Here is a 20008-nt window from a genome sequence, read left to right as displayed (position 1 = left end):
TTAGTGTTGATTAGTGGCTTTCATTGGAACACTGATCTCCTATTATTACAGCCCTGATGTAGGGTTGGGAGGCGGGAGGGGGTGAATGCTGAGGAGAGAAAGATCAAAGTCATGAAAAAGGGAAAGTAAAAAGGATCAGAGGGAGTGGATGGAGAGAAAAACATGGAAAAAGCAGTGGAGTAATATTAGGAAAATAAGAGTGAGGTGGTCATACTTTCACACTATTTTGATTTTAAAGTCAAATGGAAACTCTGAGATTAACTGTTCCCAGTTAAGTGACGAAAGAAAACTGCTCTTTGGATTTTGGGGTTCACACTACAAAAAACTGAAATCTTATCAAGTATTTTTGTCTTATTATCAGTGAAGATTGTCTTGTTATACTTGATAGAAGTCACATTCAACTGACTAATCCAGAAAAATGTCTTGTTTTAAATTATTCAAAGACCAAAATAAGGTCTGAATTGCTTGTTGCAAGTTAAAAAAAAATCTGCCAATGGAACAAGACAAATTAGCTTGAAACTAGAATAATGTTTTAATACCAGTAACTTTTCTCTTATTTTATTGGTAGATTTCTTTTTGCTCATTATTATTTTTTCTGAATGTGGCTCATATCAAGTCTAAAAAGACATTTTCTACTAAAAATGAGAAAAAATATCACAATAAGATTTTGGGATATGTTTCAAACACAGGTATTGTCTAAAACAATAAAAGACAGAAATGGAAACTAAGAGGTTTAACTAGCATGCAAAGTTGTGACTGGCCCTTCCATACTACTGTGACCCAATGGAGGTGGCCCAGGTCTCACCCATCGACTGTTTAAAACATCCAACACTATTGGATGTGACCTGAGCTTCAGGCGGCCTTTCTAACAGCTACAGAGAGGCTGTCAGTCACATGAGCTGAGCTGTGTCTCTGATTGGACATATCTTCCGAACCGCTAAACTAGAAAAAAAATTCACCCCTGTACAGTGTGTGCCGATGGTGAAAATACTGTTTCAGACCCAACCTGTTTTTTAACCAGGCGGTCAATATGCTTTTTAATGCCATAAAAGTCTGTTTGTTTGGTTTAGTGTCTATAGGCTTGTTTCCAGTTCCAGTTTCTGGTTTAGTTCTGTTCGTCTCAGCACAGACTAATCCTGGGACAGATTCCCAAATAACCGAAATGTCCCACTTTTTGGGACTCTTCCATAGGGGTGCCAGACCAAACTGATCTGACCCTGGAAGGTGGAGCCACAACTCTGTAATCCGTAGGTTAGTTGAAAGAATCGTCACTTCCTGTGCCTATTCACCTCGCGGCTCACAGCCTTCTCTAAAAACAAAGAGCCGTGTGCCAATCATAGAGAAGTCAAATTGCTAGGTGTTTCCCAAATTTGCTCTTTGTTTACTGTGTTGCGTTTTTCTTCGTTGGATCTATTACTGGGGTACACTGTGTAGCGCTGCCATGGCATCACGCTGTTATTTAACTAATGTGGCTATCGGCATTTGGCCTACTGACTGTGGAAACGCAGACAGGACCAAGCCAACCTGTACCAAACTGTACTGATCTACATCAGACTGCTTGGTGGAAACTGGGCTTATGTTCCGGTCTTTCTGCAGCCAGCCCCTCAGAGAGATTCATTTCAAAGGCTTCATTTATCTAAACCAGATGTTGCCCCTTTGTCTCACCTTTAATTTCCATCTTATATATGGAGACAAACATTAGCACAACTGGAGGTAAACTTTCAGTTTTATGTTACTCATATTTCTTCAGTCGCTTGTCTTCAACACATGCCGCTAAAAGTTGAACAGAGTCGGCAAACACTCCCTCTGTTCCTCCCTCTCCTAAAGCTGTGTGAAGGAGAAGAGGGTGCTTGTTAAATGTGGAACCATTAGCACGGTCTAGACTGTGGGTCTGTCAGTGCCGCAGGGGGAAGAAATACAGCGCGACACCAGCGCTCTCATAGGAAATTGCCACTTTCTTCCAACAGGCCTCTCTTAATGGTTGTTTAGCAGACGACACATTGGGCATTAAAAAAGCGCCCGTGGCCGTTGCCACATCTCAACTAATGAGAGAGTGCAGGAGAAGGAGGCGGACCAGAGGAAGGAGCAGGAGAGGGAGAGTCAGGGGCTCTATTTTGGGATGCGCAGTGAGTGGGGTTGAACTTGACGGCTGAACTCGGAGCTGTTTTCCTCGGTGGCAGTTTGTTCAAAGACTGAGTCGGGTCACAAAGACATGGCGGGGAGATTAAAACAGGCAGACAAATTATGGAGAGTTTAGCTGACTCCTGAAGGTTCCTGAATGGACTTTCCTGCTATTTCCAGACCACAAAGAGCTGCAGAATGCTCCCTCTTCAAAGTCACAGCTACAGAAAGGTGGGCTGGGATGAATTACACGCTTGAGAGAGTTTTGTTGTCTCAAAAAAATATCCAAATTTTAATTCACGCTGGTGAAACAATTTTCCACACAATCAATTTGAGTCAGAGGGAAATGTGAAAACCAAACTGAGAGAAGTGGAAACTCCACAGTCTGTCAGCACGACTCGACGGGTGTCAGCCATTAAGGACTTCAGCATGAGTCACAACTTCAGAAAAGTCAAAAAAGAAGCTTTAAAGTGGTGCTGCTTCCACCACTGTGCTCCATGTTTTTCACAACAAAGTTTTTTGCAGCTAACATTAAGATTGCATGAATTTTTGCTCAGGCCACAACCGTGTGCTACTTTTTAAACTCATTTTATTTAATATAACGTATATCTGGTTCTTATGAACATCTGCTGCCTTTGCATTGTTTTTCCTGCCCAAGCTAACCAGGTTTGTTTATCTTTCTGACTGCTGTCTTCTTTCAGTGAGTGGGAGAGACACAGCAAGTTTGGGTCAATACAAAGATCCCAAGCATGCATCTTTTATACATTTTATTCTTATAATATTGCAGGTGCTAATGACACGCACTGGTCTGGACTAGACTTTTAGTCCATCTCTGTTGGGTTGGCAGAGTCTGGATGCTAGTTAGGACAGAGGCATTATGATATAAACTGTAACAAAATGAATGTTCCGTTTCTGACAGGACTGCAACACCTTCTGTTGATGCCAATCTGTTGACATCAAAACTTTCATTGGGATCTCAAGGTCATGATGTTGTCCATGTGCATATTGAGCTGCAAAAAAGATCTCATCTTCGTCTTGTTATATCTGTTCTTATTTTCCTGACATCTTCCATTGTTGCTTTCTTTTAATCTGCTTTTATTTCTTATCTTATCTTCTTCTTGTCTATTTTTATCTGGAAAGCACTTTGGTCACTTTGAGTGTTGTAAAGTGCTCTAAAAATAGATTTTGATTTGTCGATTGATTGATCTTACAGATTTTTTAGGGGTTCACATGAAATGATAATAATAAACTTTATTTTTAAAACACTTTTCAAAAACGATGTTAGAAAGTGGTTAACATAATATAAACAAACAGTAAAAAATAACTTAATGAGAAACAATTAAAGAGGGGTAAAAGAGAAATGTGAGGATGATCAGGAAAAAAAAACAAGATATAAAAGGCTAAAAACCACCAGCACCAAATACGGGAAAGGGAAACATCCTTTGATAAATAAATAAATAAATAAAATAAATAAATACAAATAAAGATTAAACAGTGAGAAAGAAATTAATGACAAAAAAGAGAGGTAAAACAGAAATGTGAGGGGGAGCAGGAAAAAAAATTACAACAATAAATAAAGGCTAAAAACCACCAGCACCAAATAAAGGAAAGAGAAACATCTGTAAAATAAAATAAATAAATAAATAAATAAATAGATAAATAAATAAATAAATAAATAAATAAATAAATAAATAAATAAAATAATAAAATAAATTAATAAAGATAAAATAATAATTATAAAGGATTTAAGATCTTGCCAATGATACTGTCAAAGGAAAAAGTTAGAAGTAAAATAAAATAAAAGCAACAGTAGAACACGCTCAGCTTTAAACTCCAATAAACGCTATAATTTTTTCTTTTTTTTAAGAGATGCAAATGCTTCTTCCCAACAGATGTGGCATCATATAAAAGGGAAATAAACAGGCTTTCCAGTCGTGTCAGATTTACAGCTGAGATTGTTACAACAAAGAAATAATCAACCAAACACGTTTCCTTACTCTCTATGCTTAGCTTAGTTAGCTGGTGGTTCAACGTCAAAGACACGTCTGCCCTGAACAAGTTAAGAGAAAAACAAGAAGAAAAAAAAAAAAAAAAGGTTTCTGTTTACATCATTCTGACTCAATGGACGAACTAAAAATGAGAAAAATATATTTTAAAAATTCAGATTATTTCGAGGTCTACACAACCAGAAACAAACACTAGATAAAGCTCATCAGGCTTCACACAATCTCCACGAAACGCTATGAGTGCAAAAACATATTGACGAGCGATCAATGGAAAGCAGCCGAGCGCAGGGGTCACTAATTGAACGGAAGAATTGGATTGATGAAAAATCACATGGTGGCTGTTGCTGAGTTGGAGGATTTCTCTGTTTGATTACTGTGTACAGTGTAAACAAGAGAGCAGGTGTGCTGGAAACAGCTGGTACACGACAAACAACGACAACAACAACACGGGCATATGAATATTCAAAGGTATCAGGCACGAGAATTAACAAACAGATTTTTTCCTAAAATTTGTGAATTAATTTTTTGTCAAATTATAATCAGAGCAACGTTTTTTTGTCAAATTATAATCAGAGCAACATTTTCCTGTTTTCTCAGTTATTTCTCATCCTGTGTCTCTGGATTAGCTCGAATCAGCAAACAGAAGCTTTAACTGCTTTCTGTTTCTTCAGACTTCGTACTTCGTGGTCCAGTTGCCATTCTGTATCTTCCTTCAGGGATCAATGCACTTTAACTTATTACTGACATAAATCAAGGTAAAGACATGTGGTTAATGAGATGCCATGAGATACAGCAAGATAAGCAGAACAATGCACATGAGGGCCTGAGATGATGGGACAACGATGAGAGGATGGAGAGGGAAGAGAAGAGTGACCTTTACAGCTTTCCTTCTCTTTTTTTTTAACATGGAAAGTCCTGAAGTGATATTTAATTTATTACCAGTAATGAGTCTTACACTCTTCAAACACACACACACACCTGTGAACATGGGATGCTGGAAACTACCACTACTGCAAACTGTGTTGGACACATCGTGAGGCAGACCGTCCTCAAGGCACAAATATTTTTTAACAGCGTTCCTGCAGAGTCCTGACTCTGAAGTAGAGAATCACCATGACCTCAGGATGCTTACTCATACACTCCCGTCACACACACACACAGAAACATAGACACGCATGGACTTCACATGTATCCTAAAAAAAAGAGCCAGTCTCTTTGTGTCTCTTTCCTTTGTGTCTGAGTGTGTTGGTGATGCTACACCTGTACTGTTTGATCTGGGGGTCACTTGATTGAAGAGGGACACGAGTAAAGAAACATGAAACAAGGGACAAACCAACCCGCACACACACACACACACATACACATACACACACATAGAAAAGAGAGAAAGACTGCAGATGCCCACATGGGAAATTACGCCTGGCTCTGCCGCTGCCTGAAGCAGGAAATTGAAGCCGTCCGACAATGCAACTCACCGAATCCTTCTCGTCATATTCCAAAATAATTAACCAGCTCCAGCTCTGGTGCTATAATACGCTGACCTGGCTGTTGTCTCTGCAGACGTGGACAAGAGGAGCCCACCCCAGGACAGCTGAGGAGGTGGAAGTGATGACAGCAGGGACCAAGAGGGATGAAGGGGGGATTTTATGAGCTCAAGTTTCAACTTCAGGTGTTAGCGGGGAGCATTGTTTGACGAGTGGTCGGGAGAATCTAAAATCAGATTACAATTTGGAAAAGAAAAGTCACTTTCTCATTCATGTTTCAATCTTTAGAGGAGCTGGTTAAACATTGGCTAGTAGGAGTGACGGTGTTATCCGCCACGGCCAAAACCCACCTGCATTTGGCGGGTTGGGGGTTGTTAATGTCAAGCCCAGTTAATTGGTGTCGTAAAGTCGAAACGACATAAGTAGAGAACCACGTAAGTTAAGGACCTCCTGTATATTGTTTTGTCCTTCCACCCCTACCTCTATCACTAAGTGTCCTTTCGTCATGTACACATCACACACAAAGTTTCCTGCTGTACGCCTTTGCCTTGAGTTGCACATTTGTATGATCGTGTCTAGAGACACAAGTTCAGTTGCTGCTGCTGTCAGAATGAAACCACAGTCATCAATCGATCAATACCCTCATCATGAGCATCCTGCTATCCTGGCTCTTTCCTGCTCCTTATACAAGCAACTGAGACATATGAGGAGTCGATGCACACGCTGTTTGACAACACAGCATTAAAGGAAGTGAAAGATCTGGTCCAACTTTCTTATAGTTCCTGCCCAATATCTCTACAACTGATTTCTCTCTCGTGCTTTAATTATCATCCGTTAAAGAAATAGAGCCCGTCAGTTGTGCGTGGATATGAGCTCTGTGAATCAGCAAGAGAAAGTGGGAGAGGCGTCACGCTGTGATGGAAGGCTGTGCTTTGACAGTTTGTGTCTTTAGATGAATGAGTTTCATCAGATGGAATGAAATCAGAAGCAAAGTTTGAAATCATGTCAGTTTTAATGAGTTGAGGTGTTCGAGTCGAGTCGGTAAAAAGATCCAATCAAACGATCAGTGAAAGGAACCAAAGACTGCGGCACTTATTAAGAAGAAAAACTGGATCTTCAGCCTCTTTTGATTTAGTCTTAGACCATTAAGAGTGTTTTCAGAGTGCTGCGTCCTGCACAGTCTGAGAGAGTTAGTTTATAATGTGGAGACGTTTCACATCATTGGAATAATTACTCCACTCCAATCAAAGAAACAAACGGCCTCATTTTTCTTTGGATAAATAAATGTATGAGTGATTTCATATCTGTACAGGAAAGCAGAGAGGATAAAAGCACCATTGTATTCTTGTTTTTTCTATCTGAATGTGGTTTGACGTGACGTGGGATTTTAGAGGACTCTGACTTTTAATCAAGCATCTTTCCTTTCTGTCTTTTCTTCCTCGTTTTGTTTCACAATGAGTTTGGAGGTTTTTCAGATGAGTCTTTGTCAACATGCATGCGAGTCTGAAATACACCAGAGTGGATTTGTAATGATTAGATTACTCTCACTGATGACACAAGATTTTCACGTTATGAATATATAATATCATCCATATTCTCCAAATAATACAGAGCTTAAGCGCTCTTGAATATTTTGCTCTCAATCAAAAAACAGAGAAAAGTTTTGAAGCATCATTTAATACAGTGGAGAATGTTATGAACGTCTGGTGTCACATTTCAATAACCTCTAACTGCACTCAGACACTCGGGTGGCGAGGAGGGCTCACGTTAATCTCAGGAGTGACGACAGTGTGCACACTTTAAGATGAAGTTTGAACGATGCTTGAGAGAGTGTCAACAGCTCCTCTAATCAGCGCTGATTGTCAGACGGCACGATGGCGCTGATCACTCTGAGGAGACGGATCCTGACTTAGTGATGTCTGGAAATCAGAGGATGGAAACTCGCTACACGGACGCCAAACATGGACACACTGAACTCAAACACACTGATGAGTAGAAAAACGCTGAAAGATAAGTCATTTTGTCTTAACAGATTATTTTATCAGTTTGGAATTTTTCTACCAGCTGAAACTTCCTGGATTTTTGACAACCACATTTAAAACCACACATTAAGTTTGCATGGATATTCATTCGCAGATTTGAATTATTTATTCAATGAGTTGTAAACTCTTCAGAAGTGGAAAAAAGGTGTTCAAGGCACAAAAAAATAAGCTAAATTATAAAATGAAGACAGCTGTTGCCAAAGTTATTGTAACAGCTGACAGATCTAAAAGTCGTAACCTTTTTTTGCCTCCAAATCATAGCATCAAAATATTTCCTGAGAACTTCAACATGAAAATTATCCCATGCCAAAGACTTTCCTTTTGAGGTCCGGACTTGGGGGGGAATCCATCATTTTCAAAGTTCATTTTAACCCCTTACTGCCTGAATTAATAAACAATTATAAAAAATAGATTTGTTGATGTGTTTTTGCATTCTAACAGGTGTTAAATTATGTAGAGATTGTAAGTTTGAGTATAGTAAACATAATAGTTATAACTAAGTTGTATAATATATATATAGACACAAGAAGTTCATCCCCTAACCAATATATTGTGACATAGTGGATCTGATATGATCTTTGGTATGAATATCAATCAACAGGTAATAATAAGATAAAAAGTTAAATTTAACTGCATCAGGCTCTATGCCATGGTATACTGAGAATCATGATTGAATAACGACTGAAGATTTTTAAAATTGATCTATGCTTCCAGATGGCAAATTCAGCTGAACAACTGAAACATGATGGTACCTTTGCAGCACCCTGCAAGCCACCAGAACAGTGGTTAAACTGTAGTGAGGTATTTTGATAAAAGAGTGACAGTGACAAATAGGGATGGGTACTTTTAACATTTGAAACAATACAGTGCAGATGCCCAGTACCTGGTAATCGGTATCTTAACTTAAAAGTACCAATTTTTGGTAATTTTTTTGTGTTTATGTGGTAATACATAGTAATTTATTTAATAATAAAATCTCAAAGTTTTAAACTTTGACATATTTATTCTCCAGCATATATCCTTGCAATGCTGTGTTCATGTCCAGCATGGAAAATCTCCTACTCTTCCACTCCCTCACAATCACAAGGATGCATTTAGGTACCTAAACATGGTACTGCTTGGTTTTATGTGAAATATTTCTTGGTACTATAGATCGACATTCGTCGGTACCTATAAAAGTACCTTATTCGGTACCCATCCCTAGCGACGAATAAGGTTGGTATCACAGATATGCTTTGAACTTGTTAAAACAACACTGTAGATGTTTTATTTAATGCTTTCTCCTCAACTGTTTTGTAATGTCCCTTTTAAATGTGTGAAGGAGCCTGTCAAAGAGGAATTTCTGTCACTTGTGACAGACAATAAAGTTTTATCTATCTATCTATCTATCTATCTATCTATCTATCTATCTATCTATCTATCTATCTATCTATCTATCTATCTATCTATCTGAGTTTTCATTTCTGTTGCTGTCATAACATTTTACATGACACTTTCACCAGTTTTTACCAATTAAAGAATCAGTCCCATTAAATCGTCAAGTGGTAGAACCACAAAGACATAACAAGTGCTACATATTTCACTTTCTGAGAAGTTATGCAAGTGTACGGATAAAAAAGTTATAAAATATTATCATCATTTTAAAAAAATATCATTTCTAAACTTTATTATATGAGCTTCAATGTACTGAATGAGTCTGTATGCTGTAGACATCAATGTTTTCTCAATATTTTTTGGGGTCAGTTGGTTTTAATTTCATTTTTAATGTGAAGCAGACTGATAAAACCACGTTTATGTTAACTTTTTTGAGCAATATCAGATTTCTTATAAGAAACACTGGTTACAGCAATTAACATTATTTGGTTAATTTTCCATCTTAATAGTAAATGAAGGCTCTAATTTGTTGTTTTCTTCTTTGTTTCAATAAATTACACCATCCATTGATTTAATTATACCTTTAATAGTAGAGATAATGCTGCTGTAAACACTCCTTCAGGATGATGTCTGCTCTTAAGATCACTCCAGGATGTTGTGAGCAGACTCACACTCTTTCATGCATCAAGCAGCCTTCATCTGATTGAGAATTTTCTCCTGGATTCCCCCAAGGCCCAGTTTCATTTCAGATGTGTGATTACAGACAGCTCCTGAGGAACACGTGTGTGTGTGTGTGTGTGTGTGTGGTGTTTGAGGTATGATAGAAGGTCCATAGTTAATCAGCAGTCGACCAGAGGTCTGAGGGATCAGCCCATCGATTCCCTCTGAGGGAAATCAATTCGATCACAGGAATTACTTAAACTGAACTCAGATCAGAGAGTGGAGGACATGCAGGCGGAGAAGAGGCAGAGGACAGAGAGGAGGATGTGGAACATGATGGTGGACAGAGGTGGTAGAGGGAGCACGGAGATAACAAGAGGCTGAGAGATGGATGAAAATGAGTTTCCTCTGTCACCTGTCTTTACATCCTCTCTTATATCATCAGAAAGCTGTTAGGAGTTTCAGCTGATATATTATTTACCCATGAACCATCAGTGAAAGATAAAGAAACCTTAGCGTCAGAGTGAAAATGAAACATCATAGTGCACAAACACCAAGATCTGATAGAGACATAAACATGCAAAGGCATGCACACATTCTGCACAAACACACACAAACACACACACACGGTCACAGCTGAAGGGATCAACGGAAAGTTTGAGGAGCTCTCCCAGCGTCTGACCTTGATTAGACGTAATGAGACTTAACCACATGTCCACTAATCTGATGAAACGACGCGCAGATTCACCTCGTGATGAATACAAAATACAGGCATCGACTCTGGCTTCACACACATAATCACCCACACACACACACACACAAAATCAGACACTTTGAAGGAATTTGAGTGCACACCGACACACACATAGAAAAACACAGCCGCATACACACGTGTCCTTGGCCCTCTTCAATCAGACTTATTAGTTTAAGACTCTTCAAAGGACTCTTTGATCACCTCTTTGAAAATCTTCATCGATAGAAAATGCAAATACAAACTGGCCTTTAATTAGAGCCATGAGGAAAAGTTTTGTGATAAGACAGAAGTAGAGACTGACCTCTGGAAACTTATCGTTAGTGGAAACACTGGTTCTACGTGATGCTGATATCCGAATCTGAGTGAAATACAAGGAACATTATGTCCTGCCTTTGAAGAAGTTTGTCCAACACGTACACTTCCTTTGGGAAGTCTTCTTTTGCATATCTTTGCTCAAAGTACATTTGGAGACTTAATTTAGCTTTTTTATCCTTAAATGTCTCTGTCTTCAAGAACCCAACCATCCAGGGTTTGGATAAAGATTCAATATTTACCTCTGTGTGTGTGTTCTCACTCATTTGAAGAGCAGCTCAGTAAAGATATGAAGGCTGTTTTGAAAAGATTACAAAAAAATCTTCAAATGAAAATAAGAGAAATGACTGAAAAGCGTGGTTTAGGCAAGTTGAAAATTGTTCATCTTCTTAAAATTTGTGTTTAATATTTCAGACTCAGTGTCCCTGAGTTGCATAAATTTATCTCGTCTGAAACTCATTCAAGCCTCACTGAAAACGATCAGCACCAAAAACCTCTTCTCATCTTCTCTCTTTAGCAAGCATTGGTGCAATAAACACAAATTTCTGTTGAATTATTTCTCAGTTGTTTTCTTCCTCCGTCTCTGACAACTTTGTTCAAAGCTGCAGAGATTTTATTGAACCGTCCAGCTAAAGCTTTTCTAATTATGTGGTGGAAAAAGTACTGCCATGAAGCTTCTGAAATCAAGAAGCTCCAACACATATTTTTAATAACAACTTAAAAAAACTAAAACAACCCAAAAACTTGGATCAAATCCTGAAACATTAAGAGCATCAGTCCGATGACGTCGTCCTTCTCACTAAACTGGATCAACTCATGCAGACAAACATATCATGGTGAAACGTCCCCCTGCCTCATCTGACACTCATCACACCTCTTCACACTCCACTTCCACACCTCTGACTATCAGATTACCACTGCTGATTAAAAACACCCAATAATCACAGTGGGCAGTGTTCCACTTTCATAATTATGGCAGCAAGAGGCCTTATCTCCTGCTGTCCTGTGGAATGAGAAATCAACAGTAAGATCTGTTTAAAGGCTTTGACCCATTTCATCATAAAACCAGAGTCAACTGTTAGCATGAGATGTAATGTTAACTAACGTTTTCAAATGTTAGAATTGTCCTGAAAGTGCTCCTATGCTTAATTTACTGTCCTACTGAACTTAAGGTAGGGTGAGGCAGACGTCTCCTATTGGCCTCTACATGTGTCAGTGTCTGTGTCTGCCTCAAACCCTCTCCTCAGCCTGTATGTTGATATTTTGGTTGTATCAGATCGTTTCTGGGTGAAAAGTATGCAAGTGACTAAACGCCTTGATGTCAGGGAAGAAGCTATCCTCATCCTCTGTCGCCACAACGCCAAACTACAGGCTGTGTCCGTGTTTAATGAGATAATGTTTGTTATGATTTGAGGCTATATAAATAAAGACTGATTCACTGATCCTAAGCAGCTAGTAGGGGTAGGTATTGGCAGGAACATCTCGATACAATATAAATTGCGATGCTTAGGTATCATGTATCACAATATCACAATATTGTGTTATATTGCGACATTCTACACAATTAACCAAGAAAAACACAGAGTTGATGTTTATGGAAATCAAAATATAATCCTAAAATTAAAAAGGACCAAGGAAATGATTATTGTCTATGGCATACTGACTTCCTCAGAGCAACAAAAATTAAAAAAACATTATTAAGTTGACAAATTAAATACATCAAATATACTTGGAGATGATATTTATTATACATTCTATTGGCAACATATAGTATAGTAGCTCTTCGGCGCCATCTACCGCTGTGGTAGTATGGAAGTTGTATTTTACTGTCAACTTGGCTAACATATGAATTTCTATTTTTACAAATAATAGATATAGTATTAAGAGTTGAAATATTGATATTTTATCAGAGGTCAAAGTATCACGATATATTGCTGTATCAACATTTTTAACACCCCTGGCGACTACGATAGCACAGAACAACAAAAACGAAACCAAAGTGAAATAAAATACCAAACATAAAAGGCTTTGTCTTAAACGAGAGTGAAGCTTTGCTCGACTAAGACTCACTATCGGTAACTTGGACAGCAGCTTGAGACAAAGAGCAACACAAGTTAGCTTCCTGCTAACCAGGTATGTGTCAAAAACCTGCGATTACCTTGTGCTAAAATGGCATATCCGGATGAACGACTCATGAGTCTCTCCTATTTAGAAGTATGATGCTATGGGTGGTTGCTGAGCTGGTAAATGTGTTCATGTAGCTACAGTCAGAGGGAATGGGTGTGGGCTGCCGCTGGCACTGATCCAAGGAGGAGGAGCCCAGTTTGAATTTGTGTTAATTGACAAGTGACGAAAATTCCTGCAGCTCCTACATTTAATGAAAAGTGTGGCATGTTTTCTTATGAAGTAATATCCAAGAATAGTGAAAAACTAGACAAAAACTAGGTTGAAGTTGATCTATTGTATTCAACAGAGCTTTATATTTGTACTTTTAGAGCTGTAAATTCTCTAAACTATATTCACAAATGTAGCATAAATACTGAATAATGAAACTACACAACTTCAAATCTTCAACATAGGAGGCCTAACCTCGACATCATATCTGTAAGTACCTGAGATTCTTCCTCTGTGTCTGAGCACATCATTTCAAGCTTTACAGCTAAGTTATGAAAGGCAGACCACTTTTTCACTATTCTACCCTTCATGGCCTTTGTTAAAATGCCATATATGTCTGTCTTGTATGTATGGATGTATACTGCAACAAACAGACGAGAGCGACTAAAAGCAATTTCTGAACACACCGTGCGAGAGAAAAAGGTCGTGGCTGCAGTCAGAGGGAAGCACAATGCAACATGCTGTGACCGAGCAACCTTGAGTGTGACTTCATGTCAGAAAACAGGCTGTTACATGTGTGTGTGTGTGTGTGTGTGTGTGTGTGTGTGTGTGTGTGTGTGTGTGTGTGTGTGTGTGTGTGTGTGTGTGTGTGTGTGTGTGTATTTCATCTTCACTTCTTTTGCCTTGCACTTTATTATAACACAGGACATGGAAACAGAGTCACACACTTCACCGTCACACATGACGTGTGTGTGGCCTACCTGGTCCTGTGAATGTCGCCTTTGTCTCACTGTTAGTCAGTGGACGTGTGTGTGCGTGTCCTCCTGTCAGTGTGTGTAAGTGTGTATGATAACTTACTGCAAATTGCATCAGCTTCGTCGGACCCGTCTGCACACTCTGGTTCTCCGTCACAGCGCCACCTAGAGGGGACACACTGTCCGTTTTTGCAGGCGAAGTCTGTGGTCGCACATGTTTTCTTTGCTGTGGAGACACAAGAAAACAACGACGTTACTTTATGGATCACAGAAGGGAAACAAGCTCTTTGTCTGTGTGAAGCACTCATCAGAGAGGCTGTTTATTAGATGTTAAATGGAAGAACAAGAACAATAGCACCTTAAGTAGGCACACACAATAAAAAATTCAACAGAAAAAAATAAAGCTCTGAATGGTAAAAAAAACATGTCAAAGTGAAATAATCTACTTAACAAGGCAGCAAGCCGCAGCAATTAAAATTTAATTGAAGTCAAGGATAATTTCTGAGCACCATCTTCAAGCCAATTTAACCATCAGCAAGTAATGCTTTAATGCAGCTCGGTTTGTTGCACGCTGGAGCCTCGGTGGAGTGTTCAAACATTAGGGAACAAAAGCCTTTTGATAATTCAGCCTTTGTGGGTTCTTTACAGGTGACTCAGTGGACCAGCAAAGTGCTTGTAGAGGTAAATAAACATCATGAATACACACTTAACTCACAAACATTTTGCATAGAGATTCAACAAACACTGCCTTTCTCCCTCTTTCCAAATGGGGTTTAACCATGGGAGCCTAGGGCTGCTTGAGGAGCTGTTTCCCCTCCTGAACAACAGTAACAATAATTTAAACTTCACCATTCATAGATATGGTAACCCAAATACACTACTACTGTCACTATAACAGTTACAAGCTTTACCGTTTGATAGCTATGAAGTTTTGCTGTAAGGCTAACTACACTCAAGGGATCCCAGCCTAAAAACAAGTGAAGCACTCAGAAAGAAGCTAAGCTAATGTTAGCTGTAGCCATACTCACTCTGACTGTCACGAGTTTGCCAAAGTAAATCCTTATTGATATGGTCTGACTATTTTGAGTATTCATAGCTTTTCACTTTCTTATATCCAAATTTAAAAACAACCTAAACCTAACACAATGATTTTTTTAAAGCTAGGTCTGACATTAATCTGAAGTTAGCAGCTAAGCTAAGGGATGCTTTTTTGTTTGTTTTTTCCTTCAAACCAAAAATAAATGGTTATTTCCTTATTATTACTGCAAATTTGTGTTAAATAGAAAAGTGTTTCTCAAGATCGGGTCCCAGGACCCACAGGGGGTCCGCGGAGTAATTTAAAAATGATTGTAAAAGTGTGCTTAATCATTGAAAAGGTGTATCAACAAACTTGCTTGCATTAATAAAATCAGCTACTTTTTCCATTATCGTCACCCAATTTAGTTTTGTGTCATGACATCAATTCTCATATGATTGTGATGTCTATCACTTCATAGTGCGCAACATTAAAAAAAACAAAAAACAAAACTTAAAACAGGAAACACCGCGGTGCACTAGCATGCACAGTAGGCCTGCACAATATACATCGCCATCGCAATGTGCACATGCGCAATAGTCACATTGTGCATGTGATGCAACTATCACATTTCCCCCATTTATTGGAGAAATGGAAAAAAAGCAACTGAAATTGAAACCTATTCTATTTTGTACAGAGACATGGCCTCCTGGATCCCTTTCATATACAGCAATCTTCATCATTCACAGATAAACCCCCTTAGCCTGGATTTAACGGTATCATAGGAATACAATGTTGTCATTGTGAGTCAACCAAATTCTTCCCAAACAGAGCTATTCAAGTCATCTGGTGAAAATTATATTTTTTTTCAATATTGCAAAATATATCGCAATATATCGCAATCCCCCAAAAATCGCAATGTCATTTCTTTCCAATATCGTGCAGCCCTAATGCACAGACATTTTGAAGGGCAGGGGATAAAAGAAGGAAAAAAATTACTACCCTTTTGCCACTCAAAAGGGTAGTTTTAAGTGTGTTTTGCCAACCAGGAGGACACTTTCACACACATTTTGGCTCCTTAGAGGTCACTTAAGCACATGTTTTCAACAACTGGACCAGGAAGGGAGTGACCCCCGCCCCTCTCTGTGCACACCACTGCCTCTGAGGTAACATTTCCTCAAAGTTTACAAAATTAATTACTTTGAAATTATGATGTAGCCTTATTCTATTGTTGCAAAGAACTGCATAGCCCATTAATAAATAGTAAATAATATTTCGACAATCATTGTCAGAATAATGAGGGGGTCTTTGGAAAAATGTCTAACCTGTTAGGGGTTCATGGTCTAAAAAAGTTTGAGAACCTCAGATATAGAACATTTTTTAAGAGAACAGTGAATGTAGAGAGTGCCAGTGTAAACTGTACTGTGGGATGCATCATGGGCATTTCTGAAACTGGTCTCAGCTTCTCAACAGTTCCATGAAGTTTTTTTGAAAACAAGCCCAGTGAAAAAAAAAATCTGCAGAATCAGAGTTTGAGTGTTTTCTGTCAAGCAGTTCGCCTTTCAGCACACTGCATAATTGACAGCTTGAGTAGGACCCTTCTCTGAAGGATTAATCTTGCAGAAATCCACAAGTGTCCAGCCTAAACTCGTCTAGCTCAGAGGTTTTGCTCGATTTAAACAGTCCCATGATCCAGTAACAGAATCCAGCTCAGTCTTTTCAGAACCAGCCCTGAACCTCTCTGATCCTGACGGCCTGTGGTCTCCAAAGGTTTTGAGCAGTCACTTTCTCAATGCAAGAGGAAAATTGAAGCACTTGAGTCTGTCACGGGGAGAGGCAGGGAAAGCCACTGAACAAGAGAAAGCACTCACATGGCGTGTTAGCGGTGCCTCGCCACGCCGTGATGAAATATACTGTACAGAGAAGGGGCTGACAAATGGCAAGAAAGTGCTTTTGTTTGTGAACAACCCTGTGTGTGCGTGTTTGGTGCTGCTGTTTGCGGTGGTGTGATTTTTCATCTGAAAAGCAGAGTGAAGAACTGTGACTGTTACCGTTCCATTTTCCCTCTCATGAGGCCTGATGTTATAGTGTCCCAACCCCCTTATCTTAAACTGGCTGTAAATGTAACAGCGTGTGCCAGTCTTTATGGACGTATTGAAAAATAAATCATTCCTGTCCTTCTGAAGCTCATTATTCTCCAGTCCTTTGTTGGTGCAACGAGGGCAGCTTAGACTGCAGTGTGGGATGTATCTCTATGATGGAAGACAAACAAATATGAAACCATCAAGTCTCTGTTTACAGAAGAGATAACGCTCCTAGTTTGGGGTAAGTCCCGAATGTTTACTGCAACATGCCACTGCAACATAAGTCTGTGACCCAGTTTGGTCACCATAGTCAAGTCTGGCTCCATCACTGTAAACATGCTGCTAACATGCTGCAAACATGACCGACCTGTGTGGGTTCAGGTGCCTGTTTAAGACTCATGTGGCCAGTCCAGCCTCCTGTTTTTTCAAACCACGTAACATCCTTTGGTTTAGACTAGGCATGTCCAACATCAGGCCTGGGGTCCATTATCAAACGGCCTCCAGCTCTCATTTTGTGCACATTTATATTTTCTGTCAAATCCACAAACAAAACCAAAGTCTATCTAGCAAGGTCCCACTACACTACAACTGAACTGTGTATAAGCTACTTGTATTAAGCTAAAGCTCAGTACATTCTGCAAAAACTCAACAACTCTTACAGCCGACAGGTGTAAATCAATGTACTTATCATGCCTTGAAAATTTGAGACTCCAAAAAACACAAGTCAGGGTGCACCGATCACAGTTTTCTGGCCAATCACTGATCACCAATGTTTAAAAAGCCTGACCTGCTGACACCAATTTTATAATTGACAGCATAAACCTTCAATGTTCCTATCTTATTTGATTGAAAATCATTGAACAATACCTGTGAAACATTAAAATCTTTGTTTTAACTTAAGCAACCAATAAAGTGTCCTGAGTTTTAGGTCTCAGAGCAAAAAGCAACAACCGCCGGCTGTCAGACCTTCCTGAGGTATATAATATCAGTTTCATATGTAAGGATGGGCCAAACATCGATCCCCCAAAATTAAGGAAAATCGGTGCCAATTGATTGGTGCATGTCTTGATAAAACTCATGAAATGTTAAGAATGCAAGAAAATAAATATTTGGGGCTAAAAATGTTGTTTGCTTGTCAAAACGGACTGAATATGGAAAAAAAAAAAAAAAAAAAAAAATCCAGATCCTGATCCTGACATAAAAAGTTTTGACATATTTTCCCCATATTGCCCCCTGGGGGAAAACACTTTCCTTGGTCAGAAGCAGAGTTTGCTGATGTTTATGCAGCACTGCAGAAAGCTGACTACTGATCATCTGGTAACAAGAGACACTTGAGGGACAGGTGCGCTTTGATTTCATCAGACTGTGATGATGGAACAAGGAAGTTTGACACCAAAAATCACCAAAAGAACTTTCACATGTAGATAGTTACATAGTTACATGTAGATAATTAGTTACTTGTATGGTTCCTGCTTAATTCTGTCTGTAGTACCGAGTACTGATTGACGTAAAATCAGACGGTGCCATGTTTAGGTACCTAAACACATCCTTGTGACTGTGAGGGAGAGGGAGAGTAGGTGATTTTCCATACTGGACATGAACACAGCATTGCAAGTTCATATATTGAGAAATTAAAATGCTAAATTTGAAAACTTTGATGATTTAATCAAATATAAATTACCACATAAACACACACAAAAGTACCAGAAATTGGTACCGTTGAGTATTGATATCGTTTGAAAGGTACCCAGCCCTAATCTAGAGTAGGGATGTCCCAATCCTGATCGGTATCAACGCTCAATATTGCTATTTTTGGAGGATCAGATTGCGTTGGATTTTGTTACATGATCGGGACCAATCCAGTTGTCACGTTTTCAGCACTGTCATGCTTTACGGCTGCTGTAAATCAAACCATGCTGTAAACATGTCCCCTTGTTGTCTCTTTGGAAAACAATGATAGTAAAACAGCATCTTGCAACTTGCAACTCACCAAAGTGAGTGTTCCTCTCAGGGCTCACTTTAATACAACAAATATGATTTGTCATGTACAACAGAATCACCCAACAGAGAACAGTATTGTACCCTACAGAGAGAGGTATTGTAACTGTATCAGATTGGTAAAATGAAAAAAAAAGGGAGTCAAAAAATCTGTCTCGGAACATCCCTAATCTAGATACCCGAGGGTAAGGTTTGGGCAATGTCAAGAGGTGCACAGACCAAGGTTGTTGTTTTTTAATTATTGGTTCAACATGTCGTGTTCGTATAGTGATTAATCAAACATGAGGACTACTTGATATAAGATCCTTCCAACTCTGCCAGTGTGATACAAACACTATACCACTCAGTTATAAGAAAAAGCTAGCCAGCATGTTAGCTTGTTGTTTATGTGTTTAGCCTTGGATGCCACAGAGTGTGTGGTGAAAGAGAGAGTTATGACTGATGGCACAAGTGGGAGCCATAATAATGAAGTACACACTGAAGGGGCTGACAGCTTCTCAACTGTGGGGACAAATACTTTCAATATGTACGTCTGGAAGTATTTATATGCTCCGAGATGTACGGCAGATTGAAGACAAGACAGGGACAATGACAGAATCACCAGGGCACAGTATTGATTTTAAGTAGGGAGGAAGAAGGAGAAAAGAAGGCAGTCTTAAAGACATGACAGAAACAGAATTGAGGAGGGTGTAGACCTGGAAGAAATGAAAAGTGCGTCTGCAGGGATTACAGAGTAGTCAGAGGGTAGAACAAAAGTAAATAGAAGGAGAGGAAGGTATGAGAAATAGGGGAACAGAAACCAAATACAAGAGAGAAAGAGCGTTTCAAGGTGGGGTCGAGAGTAATGGCATCAGTCTCCACAAAGGACTGAATAAATCCCTTCCCTTCCAACAGCATGTTAGCATAAATCCCATCTCCCTCTGACCACCCTCGCTGCCTTCTTTCACCTTTCCCTCCATCTCTGCCGGCAGCCTGATAACAGCGCCGGCCGCAGCTACACAGAGCGTGCACCGGGCAGCCCAAATCACAAAACTACTGCAGATCACAACAAAGCTGATACCAGACACAC

General features: G+C 39.2%; 1 protein-coding gene across 6 annotated transcripts in view; it reads right to left on the bottom strand.

The window, feature by feature from the left end:
- Window positions 1-20008, bottom strand: part of lrp8 (low density lipoprotein receptor-related protein 8, apolipoprotein e receptor) — a 292858-nt gene that overhangs the window by 148041 nt on the left and 124809 nt on the right. For all 6 annotated transcript variants that reach the window (XM_074667517.1, XM_074667521.1, XM_074667519.1 and 3 more), the window contains exon 3: window positions 13946-14068. In XM_074667517.1, the coding sequence (XP_074523618.1) occupies window positions 13946-14068 (123 nt within the window). The remainder of the gene's footprint in view (window positions 1-13945; window positions 14069-20008) is intronic.

The sequence above is a fragment of the Halichoeres trimaculatus genome, unplaced genomic scaffold (assembly GCF_033239565.1).
Source record: "Halichoeres trimaculatus isolate MK-OKI-2021-1 unplaced genomic scaffold, fHalTri1.1 fHalTri1_scaffold_4, whole genome shotgun sequence".
NCBI classification, from domain to species: Eukaryota; Metazoa; Chordata; class Actinopteri; order Labriformes; family Labridae; genus Halichoeres; species Halichoeres trimaculatus.
This window is presented reverse-complemented; position numbering and strand designations above follow the sequence as displayed.